Genomic DNA, 11,479 nt, shown 5'->3' with positions numbered 1-11,479 from the left:
GTATTCCTCACATGAATTCGTTTTATTACGCCATCTCAATTTTGGTAGTGCCAGATCTTATCTTATCATCGGGTCGCTGCTATAAAGTGCTATCAAAGTCAGACTGCAAACAATTTCGGGAATGCGTTTACGGATTACGGATTTCTGATTTCGGATTCAGGCCACATTGAAAATGTTTCTACTCTCATCGAAGATTTGGATAGATTAATTCGGCGATGGCATCACCTTGATGCGCTCGAAGCAGTCCTTCTCGAGGGTCTCGCGGTGCTTGGGGTCGGATATCTGGATCAGTTCGTACATGCGCTGGCGCACATTCTTGCCAAACAGCGACGCAATGCCGTGCTCCGTGACGACGTAGTGCACGTGGGCCCGGGAGGTGACGACGCCGGCGCCTGGCTTCAGCGTGGGCACAATCTTGCTCTCTCCATTCTTGGTGGTCGAGGGCATGGCAATGATGGGCACACCCAGGCCGTCCAGACCCTCGGCGGCTCCGCGGATAAAGTCCACCTGTCCGCCGAAGCCGGAGAAGAAGCGCGTGCCAATGGAGTCGGAGCAGACCTGACCAGTCAGGTCCACCTCAATGCAGCTGTTGATGGCCGTCATGCGGGGCTGCTGCTTCACGATGCTGGTGTTGTTCACGTAGTCGATGCCGTACATTTCTAACAGAAGAGGAGGATGGAAATATGTCTTATGTTCGCAGGAATATGTGTGTAGCTTACCGATGAAGGGATTGTCGTTGACAAAGTCGTACAGGGCCTGATCTCCGATGAGGAAGGAACCCACAATCCTTCCCTGATGCATCTTCTTCTTGCTGTTGGTGACGCAGCCCTTCTTGACCAGCTCGACCACTCCGTTGGCAAACATCTCGGAGTGGATGCCCAGGTCCTTGTGGTTGTGCAGGGCGGCCAGAACGGCGTCGGGAATGCTGCCAATACCCATCTGCAGGGTGGCTCCATCCTTGACCAGATTCTCGGCAATCAGTTTGCCAATCTTCTGCTCCACGGCAGAGATCTTTCCAGTGCCGTGCTGCGGCAGGTTGTCGTTCACCTCGACGGCAAAGTCAAAGTGCGATTTGTGGATGATGGCATCACCGAAAGTTCGCGGCATCTTGGGGTTTATTTGAGCTGCACAGAACCAGAATATAATTCACAGCACTCGAGAGGGCTTATCGCTCTGCGAGCCACTTACCAACAATCATCTTTGAGTTGAGCAGAGCCGCGCGGACGCAGTCGACGCTGGTGCCGAGCGAGCAGTAGCCATGGTTGTCTGGCGGCGACACGTGGATTAGGGACACATCGGGCTTGATGATCTTCTTGTAGAACAGCAGAGGAATTTCATGAAGGAAGATGGGCACGTTGTCGCCACGTCCCTCGGCCACAGCTTTGCGCACGTTGGCGCCCATGAACAAGGAGTTGGAGCGGAAAATGTCCTTGTACTCGGGCTTGCAATACTCTCCCGGACCCTCCGTGTGCATGTGACAAACGGTGACGTCCTTCAGCTTGTTGCACTTTCCATGCAGAGACATTGCGTTCAGGAGGGCGACAGGTGTGGCGGCAGCCCCCTGGGCAAACACCGTGTCCCCTGGTAAAAGAAGCGAGCAATCATTAACATTTTAGAAAATATTCTCGAAGTTAATTGAAGCTCAGTCGCGTGACTAACTGATTAAGTGAATAACTGATAACAATCGTATCCGCTCCGAGCAGAATCTGCTCTCTAATCTAGCGATCAAAGCTTTCCTTTGTCGTGGCTCTTGAAAGCTCTCAAGATGTTTGTTCGGGTGGGAGGGGGAGTAGAGAGATTGCCGCCTTTGTGTGTTAGTAATAACGGGCCACAGTTCTATAGTGTATGTCGCGTGACCATATTAAATGCTTGTAAATACATGGGAAGCGCTTCCCAGAAAGTGTATAACTATTGAATGATCTATTTCTGCAGCACTCGGCTCTCTATGGCATGACCGATGAGACGGGCAATGGCGTCAACACCAATGTGCAGCACCTCTCTTACGAGCCCCTTTTAACGTCATGACAAATCATCCGATATGTGAAATTCTTATCTGCAGCAGCGGGTCAGCCCCGCCAATTGAAATTATAAGAAAGTTTCCCACATAACCTTGGGACGAGTTTCGGGGAGAACTGGTTTCAGTGTAGGCAATGATTACTATACAAGTGCCAAAATTGTATCTGCCAGAAACGTGCCACACGAAAAAGATTTCCAACCAAATTACGTAGTAGATTTTGCGTGGCCCGTGGCCTGCGTTGGTGAATTTGGCTAAAATTAGAGGCAACGGGACCCAATAGTGACGGCAAGCGAGAGAGCTGCTCGACATATGCATACATACATACGCATACACATATCACACATGCATATGTAGATGATGTTGTTGCTCTTGCTGTGTGGTGGGGTGGTGGTGTGGCGCCCCACACATCAATTTTTATCAATTTGCATGGGCCTGCTGATGAGGGAGGCCTTCGAAGTGCTAAGCATTGATTATTACCCGGTGAATTGTGGGCGGGGAGTGGGGGCTAACGGTCTCAATTGATTGCATGGCAAAAGTCGCCCAATTGCCTAAATTGAAATTAATCAAAGCAATGCTGCGTACGGGGGGTCAGCTGCTTCTGATTATCCTGTTGTTCTGTGACCACAAAGTACGGAATTTATAATTTATAATTTGCTAAATAACACGAGCACCCACGCACACATACACACTAGTTCACCTGCCCACTGATAGTCATTACATAAGAAGCTGTGTTAAATGTTATTAGCTCTTATCAGCACAGCTGCCGACAGCGACGGCGACGACGATAGCCGGTTGTGTGGATTCCGTTCTCTGCGTGTGTGTGTGTGTGTGTGAGCGATGTTCGTTCTTGCGGCATAAGCTCAGCTTGCTGCTGCTGTTGTAGCTGTTGTTGCTGTTTCAGGCGAGGGTACAAAGTACAACTTTGGCAAACTAAAAATATAATCTACATACGACGCTCCACTGTAGCCACCGTGTATGTACAGATGTACAGTTAATGACCCCCGCCTGCAGTTCGACGGAAATTCTAGATTTGTATGTTGCGGACCACATTTCTAGTAGTATGTAAGGAGGGTAAATAAGTAACTGATAGCTTAAGCACTCAACAATGACGATAATCACGGTCAATTTGATTCTGTCAAAGCTATTGAACACCCTATACGTGCATGTAAGTGCCCTCCCTTGGGCCTTGTGCTCAAAGTAGTCCAACTACTACACACACACCCATGGATTACATTTGCATACGACTGCCACTGCCCTGCTCCGCGTCCCATTTTCATTTCCATTATTTTTTCCTAAACAAGCCCACTAGAACGCCAAAACATTACATAACCAAAATCGTTGCCATTCTATATGTACTGAAAACTGAGTTTACGGGTCAGCAGCAAAGGCCAAGGGGCTCTCGTGGGCGCAGCTACAAGGGCAATCCTCTCGGCATGCACTCACCCGACTTGATGCAGGAGACAGCCTCCTCGACCGGAACAATTGGCGGGTCACGGGCGATGGGATGCGACAGCTCACGCACATAGGTGAAGTACGTGTTGTGGGTGGATGCAGCGTTTGGCGATGCTACGGCCAGGAATTTGTTGATCTGGCCAACACGGCGCGCCAGTTGCTTGCTCATGATTGCAGCTATAGAGACACTCTCACGCACTCAAACCGAAAGAACGAACAGGCAAGAGCTTATTAAATCACTTTGTGTTCTGAGATGGCGATGGCAGTCCGTTGAATCGCTGATTGTGCGCTGCCAGTATCAAAACTCTGCGTTGTTGTTGCTCCAGCTGCGCGTTTGCAACTAACGTCGACCGCGAATACCAGGGCCGGAAATTTCCAAGCAAGAAAAGCATGAATTTGTGCAATCGAACGTCCTAGGTCCTCAACCTCCTCGCTGCTCCAGCCACCACGTTCCTTTATTTTGGGGACATTTGTTTAGGATCTACGATTTTTTTTGTTTTGTTTGTTTTGGTTTCCAAAATATTACTAAGTTTCAAAGTAGTGTTGTCAAAAAATCTAATAGCGCCATCCAGGGCTGGAAAATACGCCGAACATCGATGGTTTCGCCAGACCATCGATGGTATCGCCCGGCAAATTTAAACTTGAAACTGCAAATATTCAACAAAGTATTTCGTATCTTCAGATGGACGTAAATAATGGTTCCAGACGTTTACCAAATTTATATACCAAAGACGTACATACATGCATGTGGCTGGTTGTGGGTTTGCAGTCGGTGGCAACAGCTACAATTGGCGCATATTTGCCACCCACATATCTGCTTGCCACCGCTGTGATCTTCTCCGGCACGTAGGCGGAGGCATTCCACGGTTTCTTGTGGATATTGTGTGTTTGAACATGAATGCAAAGAAGTAGAGAAAGGCTCCAACCTGTCAGCAGACGGGTTCGTCAATCCTGTGCATATGCGCTATACATTTCCTCACTCATGTGCAACCGAGCTGTAGGGTGAAAGTGAATGAGTGTGTAGATTGGTTCAGCGTTCACTTGGCTTTTATTCGCTAAGATTACTCGTTCAAATGATCAAAAATTCCTAGTACATAAAAGCGCATTCGACTAACAATTAGAAAATAACAGATTACATTAGTTAAATACATTATGTATGTATGTACGTATGTGTATTAAAAAGACCTTATGTAATTTATACAACAAAAGATTTCTATTTACAGGCTTAAAACGTTATACAATAAGTTATCAAAGAGCTAGTTATATTGTTCTAATGCGCTGGGGTTCTAGGCGCATGTGCTATGACTAGTTTATGCGATTTACTGCTTGCTCTCCTGTCTCTACCTCTAAACTCGACCATTTACGAAACGGAGGATTCGGCACATTTTGGGACTACGATAGACGATTCGAGTGAGTTGTATAAGTATTAATATGAGTCGTAAGCGGTGCTTGGGACCTTTTCGCCATTACTGTGGACGGAGCCCAAACAATACAAAGTAATTTTTACCAAACCGAAGAGCAAACAGCACAGAAAGGATTCGAATATGGGGGGTTTAGAGTTGTTTTGGTTGGCATATGGCCGGTGACTAGAGGAGGATTACTTATACTAGGAATTTGTGCCGCGCCCGTGGAGGGTCTTTGGAGGCGCAACTGATGCACAACTTGTCTTGGCTTCGATTACTTGCGGTTAGGTTACTTCACTGATACACAGTGCATAATCTGGTTGAGTGTTACCATATTTAAGGCTACTTCCTAATAGCTCTAACTAGATATTATACTCGTATTCAATGCTGGAGCTTAGTCCTTTGGCCTCCTCCTCTACCGCGTTGGCAGCGTCATGTTCAGACACAGTTCATGGTCTCGCAGGTCGCCCCATCCGCCGTTGCCCTTGCGCAGCTTGGTCTTCTTACTCAGACTGGGCACCGTCAGGGTGAGCGAGCGGGGAAAGAGCTGATGCGAGGTGCGAGCTATCTTCAGAACGTGCTGAACCTTCGAGATGACTTGGTTGGACTCGCAGTTCTTATTCTTGTGATGAACGCCACTGCAAAAGAGAAATCGCTTAGATTAAAAATGGAAGCACAGGGCTCTCTCTTGCTCACCATTCGCCAATGTGAAAGACTCGCGGGCCCTTGATTATCATGGCATGCAGCTTGCGCTGCAGGCACTGCTGGGAGACGTGCTGCAGCGACCAGTCCCAGTTGTAGTCGTCGTAAGTGCAGAAATGACGGGCGCACCTCCTTATGTTCGTCCAGGTGGTGCGGTTAAAGGCGAAGCCCATGTTGTGCTTGCTGCTCACCCACGGCATGACCTCGACCTGTCGACGGGAGAGACGGGAAGAAGGGGGATTCGGGTTAAGTACGCAAATATCGACAATCGTTTAAAACGAACAAATTGAAACAGATTTGAAAGGAGCGGATAGGGGCGGAGGCAGAGGGGGTTGGGCATGCAAATTTCATTCGTTCAAACAGGACTAACTCTTACTACGATTTGTGTGTTGCCAAATGAAGTCAATTTAGTGTTTAGTAAGTCGCAAATTGGGACAAGTTAGGCCCAAGTGGTATCAAACACGCACTGCCTTCGTTTCCGTTGGTGAAGCAGTGATTAGGATTAGGCAGTGATTCGGAACGATGGATAATGTAACGATGGGGATACACGCCATACCAAATACCTTGCGATAGTCATTGATGATGCTCTGGCTATCAATCTTCACGAGCCGCACGCGTGCGTGTATCTGGAGGGCAGAGCAGGTACGGGCAGATACGGTCAGATACGGGCGGGGCAGAGATGTGGCATGCCATCGCGGGACACATAGACAAGTTAATTAACACAACGCAACAGCATAGCAATGCATAGCAGTACACAAAAATTGAACAGGAAGCAAAGAACGGAAAGGTACAAACGGTATAAACGGTACATGCAAAAGTGCCAAAGCGCGGGGATGAAGGAGGATGGGTAGCAATCTACACGGCCAATAAAGTATTCGTGTGTCGCCTCCGGGATGTCTTTGCAGCACCTTGAAGGGTGGGCGGCCTCTCAATGTCCTACAAACGCATCCCAGTGCAAACAGTCAGTGCGCAAATTGTGCTCAAACTAGGGACAGGACGATACGATGGATACGCAGGTGCAGTTTTAACTAGAAGGAACTTGGAGGCCAGCCTGGAGCATGTGCTAGCGGTGGTGTGGTGGCTACCTTCTGATAGACGGAATACAATGACGGCAGGACATGATAGTTCCATGTTTGTGCACCATTTTTGTTGTTGTTGTTATTGTTATTGTTATTGCTATTTGGCTCGTTGTTGGTGTCGGAGGATGTGGCGGCTGAGGAGGCGGTGACAGTGTTGATGTGGTTGCTTCGCATGTTATTTGATTTATTATTCTTATTGTTCTTATTGTGATCTTTCTTGTTGCTATTATTGCTGTTGATGCTGTTGGTGGTGTCGCCCACATAGACTTTGGCGTTGTTGTTTCTGAATGATGTCGTTGATGATTGCGCAGATGATGTGGAAGAAGAGGAGGACGACACGGCTAATTGCATTGAGTTTCTATTGTTGTTGTTATTATTATTATTGTTGTTGTTGTTGTTATTATTATTATTCCTATTGTATCCTAATAGACTGTTTGTCGAGATCAGCGAGGAAGCATAGGATTTCTTGTTAGTCTGCGTGCCAGAATTCGGAATAGAACAGAGATATATAGTATATATATGATATTTAAAATACAATAATAATAATACATGATATATGTTTGTATGTAAGTAAACAAAAGTATAAACACACACAGTCATGTGTGTACGCATGTAGGCGGGGGTACTGTGGGTGTGGGTGTTGGTGGATCGTGAATTTACCCTCTAGAACCCGTGCCGTTTATCGGCCACTAGCTAGTCACTCAACTAGCTACCAGGTAAGCGACTAAAATGCACTATTTCTGCATCTAGCTAATCGAACGATAATCGTTGGGGAACTAGTGCTCCTTGCTAGGACGTGTGCGTGTGATGTGTTCAATTCAAATTCAAATTCAACCAGTGACGGTCTGGTACTAGAGGGTATATTCCATAGAATAGCCAACCCATTCGGCATGGATCGGCCTCATGTTTCCATCCACTCCAATTTGCATTATGATTGTCGATACGTTCGATGTGTGGGCGCGTGTGAGTATGTGCGTGTGTGTCTGGTAGCAACAGAAGCGTTAAGTTGTTCTTGAAACATAAATATACAAGTACTTAAAATAGGGTAAGGCTCGAAGCGCTCTATCTCATTGGCTTTCTCATTCGGCCGCTCGATGCGCCACTCAAAAGATTTCTTAAGGCAAGCTCTAGCGTAAGGAAGGGAAGGGACGCGTTGCCCCTCCAGTTCTCACCTTGCTGTGGTAGGTGTAATAGTTGAATGTCTTCAGATAGGTACCCAGGGACAACACGTTGCACTGGGGGCACAAGTCTTTGGTGCGCTTCTGCATCATGGCCAGCAGGTAGAGAAAGTCCTCCGCCACATAGTGGTCCTCCTCGAGGAACAGGACCAAACCTAATGCCGGAAAAAGGATCTGAAGTGGGACTGCCCTCAAAGTGATCCTTGCTACAGCATACCTGTGTGAAAGCGGGTCACCTCCAGCTCGTTGAACACTCTGTTCGCCTTCCAGATCCAGTGGTGCTTCGTCTGCGTGAACTTCGCCTCCCGATAGTGCCCATAGAGATCCGGATACAGAGCGTTGTTGCAGTTTCTGATCATGGCCCTATTGGATCGGATAAGTTATTCCACGCCGCTTCGGTTCTACTGGAAATACTCACTGATCCTTCTTGATATTCCTGGGGCAGTCGTTGGGATCCACGCCTGGATACTCGTGGGGATGGGTCTGAATGGAGTAGGGATAGAAGATCTGAAGCACCTTGCAGAAGTCTATCTGCTGCACCAGATCGTTGATGTCCTCGTCGTAGTAGTCGTGCGAGAACACCAGCAGCACCTTGGTAATGTCCTGCGCCTGCGCCAGGCTCACAATCAGATGCCGCAAGTAAGTAATCCTCGTGTGCACCTGTAAGAATTCCACCACGTTGATGAGGACATTCTTTAGCTGTGAGTGGGTCCCGCACTCACCTGGACTACAATTATCACAGAGTCGTTTTGCAGAGGACCGAATGTGTCCTCGTTAAGCACCAGCTGCATGTCGTTGTATCTCACGATTTGACGCTTTATTTCCGATATGTTCGGCGGATGGTAAACGTCAAAGCTGATTGTGGTTGCAGTGGCCGCTCCGGAGCTGCTCGTGTTTAGGAGCAGAGCTAAAAAGGGAGTGGATCAGTGGATGGTAGTTAGATATACTTTACATTTTCTACTCACGGGCCCCGCCCATCGCTCCGGTTACAGCGGCGGTGCTGTGATTGCGCGAGTGCGGCGTCAAGTACTTGTGCAGTGTGGCGGGTACCATGGCCAGGATGGCATCATCCGAGTCATTGGTGACTGCATCTCCCAGCACAGTGTCCCTGGACTCCACTGTCGAAAGGAAAGGACAACACAGGACATTAGTTTGTCGAATGTAGAGCGTATTGCAGGTCTTACGATAGTTAAAGTTGTGGTACTGCAGCAGGCCAAAGATGCAGAGCGCCAGTAGAAATATACTCCGCATATAGAAGTTGTTGCGCTTCCGTCCCATCGATCCGGTGTTGGGCAGTGGTATCAGAATGCGACCTTTTTATTTTTTGGTATATCAAACTAAGTAATGAATAGCTTGCTTCGATTCGAACGGGGCTCTGTGCGATTACCTCTCATTTTGGACCTGGTATCTCTGCCTTTCTCGCGTTCTCTCACTCTCACTCTCAATCAGTGTCTGTGGCTGGCTCTGGCTCTGGGGCTGAATAGCTCACTAAAGCGAAGAATGCTCACTGGGTGCGCACTTTCATCTCGAGATCGCCATCTGGAAAGAAGGATGTAATAACAATCAATTGCATTACTGCTGGGCTGGGCTGGACTGGGCCACTTTCGATAACCATTTCCTTTGTGGGGCTACACCACTCTCTACACTCTCTGCACTCTTGAGATTCTGGATTCCAAGTGCCCAATTAATGGGACCCTGGGCCCTAATCCGATCCAAACAATCCACACAATGGCAAACGGAATGGGAATGCTAATCAGAAAAGTAACGACTACCCCACATTCAATTACGGCCAGCCTGGCCTCCGCTTCTCCACGATCTCGGATCCATATTTTGATCGTATGTCGTCGTCGTCGTCGTCGTCGTCGTACGTCGCTTGGGCACTCACTTGAGTTTAAATAGCAATGGAGGAGACTCACGTAGCCCCATCACGCCGCCCCATGGAGAGCAGAGCCTGTAAAGTGGGCGGTTTACGGCCTCGAGGCAATTGGCGTAAAAATAGATTTGGCTGGCCCAGCGAACTGTTTCATTTGTGGAACATTCCGCGTACAGAAAGCCCCTGAGAATCATTATTTTTCGCGTATGCCTGGTTCCCCCCGAACCAATTCCTTCAGTGAATTCCCTAGAATCGGGATGGTCTGGTCGGTGGCCAGTTGTGGGCGGTTTGAAGTAGAATAGAAAGGTCTCACACTGGTCGCTTGTGTATTTTGATCTATTTTTACATACAATCGAACGACTAATTACAGCCGTGTATTAAGAATATCAATATATATATATTATTCCACTCTGCGTCAGACAAACGAACGTAAACTATCCCAATTAAATGGTAAATAAAATCAATGACTGTTCCTCCTCTATAATCATATCCCTCCCGTACCCCGGGCCAACATTAACTACCGTTAATTGGGGCGTCCGACAGACGACCCACAACGAGAATTTGACTTTGAATCAAAGTTCAGGCATCAGTCGAAGGTGAAGGGGAAATGCTGCCTTCTTCAAGTGCATGGGGTGGCGGGGTGCTCCACACACAGGAAAAAACACACTGCGGAGGGGGAGGGCCGGGCCGGGGTGACGAACAGGTATTTTCGGTTTAGTTGTTACGAAATTTGATGGCAAAACCAGGCCAAAACCAAAACAAACCCGAAACTCACAGACAAATGCGCCATTTACTTTGCATTTTTGTATACTACACACTCGTATTTGTTGTTGGCTGTTGCTGCTTTTGTTGCTGCGGTGCGGTGCTAATAAATAAATACCTGAACACTCACCTTTGGTTAGATATCCGCGTCCGCGGACGGAGCACGGGACTCCATTTAGCGTCATTGCTGTAGTGTTGTTATGGTCGCGACTCGCGACTTTACTACGGGCAATCCAATCGATTTTTCAGACGCCCCCCAAGTCAAAATGCAGCGTAACGATTTTGCTTGCTCTCGAGTCCGTGTCGCTGGGCTGCCGCAACGACAATTTCAATTACAATTTCTGCTTTAGGCATTTCGGTTGGGCAGAAGGTTCTTTCAGATTCGGGGCACTTCTTTTGTTAAATCATCGCTGATTATCTAGCTCTGATGGCTCTTGTTATCATTGAGATTCGTTTTCTTCATGCACTTACGGTACACATACATACTCGCAGCTGCTACTGCGGCTGCTGCGGCTACACACACGCACAGCACACAGATAGGCATCTTTTCACATTGTTTGCATTTGTATTGTACGCTTTGGCTGATTATTTAAGCGTTTTTTATGTTAATTCGTGTATTTGAGTTTTCACTTTCGTTAGCCAAAAACACGCACCGCACCGAATTTCAGGCCAACATCAATGAGCGGAAACTATACATTTTGTATATATGTATTGATTTTGTATGATTTTTATATTTTAATGGTCGATTCGATGCAGAGAAGCGCGCGGAGCGAGCAGTTCAATTTATTTCAATTCAAGTTCTCTTTGTTAAATTCAACACTTAAAGTTGTGACTAAACGTTCACAGTTAGTTAGTTACACTAAACTAAAACTTACACTAAAACACAGCTGTTTGCGCGCTGTTTCACTATCACGCCACCTAGAGGCATAGTAGGCAAAGTAGGTTTTTGATGTTAAGCAGCCCTGGCATACTCTGTTTTAATGTTAAATTTAAGGATTTTCTCTTATCTGCAA

General features: G+C 47.4%; 2 protein-coding genes across 5 annotated transcripts; both read right to left on the bottom strand.

Moving 5' to 3' along the window:
* Position 1: 1 nt before the first annotated feature.
* Positions 2-3,976, bottom strand: LOC4800275 (4-hydroxybutyrate coenzyme A transferase). Its single transcript, XM_001357595.5, has 4 exons — positions 3,461-3,976; positions 1,189-1,581; positions 720-1,124; positions 2-659 (listed from the first exon to the last, which is right to left on the bottom strand). The coding sequence occupies exons 1-4, from the start codon at positions 3,636-3,638 to the stop codon at positions 205-207; spliced, it is 1,431 nt and encodes a 476-aa protein (XP_001357632.1). The 5' UTR covers positions 3,639-3,976; the 3' UTR covers positions 2-204.
* A 516-nt stretch (positions 3,977-4,492) lies between these two features.
* Mgat2 (alpha-1,6-mannosyl-glycoprotein 2-beta-N-acetylglucosaminyltransferase) lies at positions 4,493-11,373 on the bottom strand. Of its 4 annotated transcripts, XM_033379242.1 has the most exons (12): positions 10,597-11,373; positions 9,219-9,370; positions 9,016-9,144; positions 8,797-8,949; positions 8,554-8,738; positions 8,250-8,491; positions 8,049-8,194; positions 7,826-7,986; positions 6,660-7,127; positions 6,138-6,200; positions 5,569-5,783; positions 4,493-5,510 (listed from the first exon to the last, which is right to left on the bottom strand). In XM_033379242.1, the coding sequence occupies exons 2-12, from the start codon at positions 9,223-9,225 to the stop codon at positions 5,288-5,290; spliced, it is 1,992 nt and encodes a 663-aa protein (XP_033235133.1). In that variant the 5' UTR covers positions 9,226-9,370; positions 10,597-11,373; the 3' UTR covers positions 4,493-5,287. The 4 variants fall into 4 exon arrangements, with proteins under 4 accessions (XP_033235133.1, XP_002136929.2, XP_033235134.1 ...); XM_002136893.3 differs by lacking the exon at positions 6,138-6,200 and having other exon boundaries at positions 10,597-11,372; XM_033379243.1 differs by lacking the exon at positions 6,660-7,127 and having other exon boundaries at positions 10,597-11,369.
* Positions 11,374-11,479: the final 106 nt, after the last annotated feature.

This window comes from Drosophila pseudoobscura, chromosome 2 (genome assembly GCF_009870125.1).
Source record: "Drosophila pseudoobscura strain MV-25-SWS-2005 chromosome 2, UCI_Dpse_MV25, whole genome shotgun sequence".
Lineage (NCBI taxonomy): Eukaryota > Metazoa > Arthropoda > Insecta > Diptera > Drosophilidae > Drosophila > Drosophila pseudoobscura.
The sequence above is the reverse complement of the archived record's forward strand: the minus strand, read 5'-3'. Positions and strand labels throughout refer to the sequence as shown.

Excerpts from the sequence above, each read along its gene's own strand:
- LOC4800275 (XM_001357595.5), bottom strand. The coding sequence starts at position 3,638 with ATGAGCAAGCAACTGGCGCGCCGTGTTGGCCAGATCAACAAATTCCTG. Across the intron at positions 1,582-3,460 it reads TGTCTCCTGCATCAAGTCGG|GGGACACGGTGTTTGCCCAG; the intron begins GTGAGTGCATGC and ends TTCTTTTACCAG. Across the intron at positions 1,125-1,188 it reads CAACTCAAAGATGATTGTTG|CTCAAATAAACCCCAAGATG; the intron begins GTAAGTGGCTCG and ends GGTTCTGTGCAG.
- Mgat2 (XM_033379242.1), bottom strand. Across the intron at positions 8,492-8,553 it reads CTGTGATAATTGTAGTCCAG|GTGCACACGAGGATTACTTA; the intron begins GTGAGTGCGGGA and ends GAATTCTTACAG. Across the intron at positions 8,195-8,249 it reads AGGAATATCAAGAAGGATCA|GGCCATGATCAGAAACTGCA; the intron begins GTGAGTATTTCC and ends CCGATCCAATAG.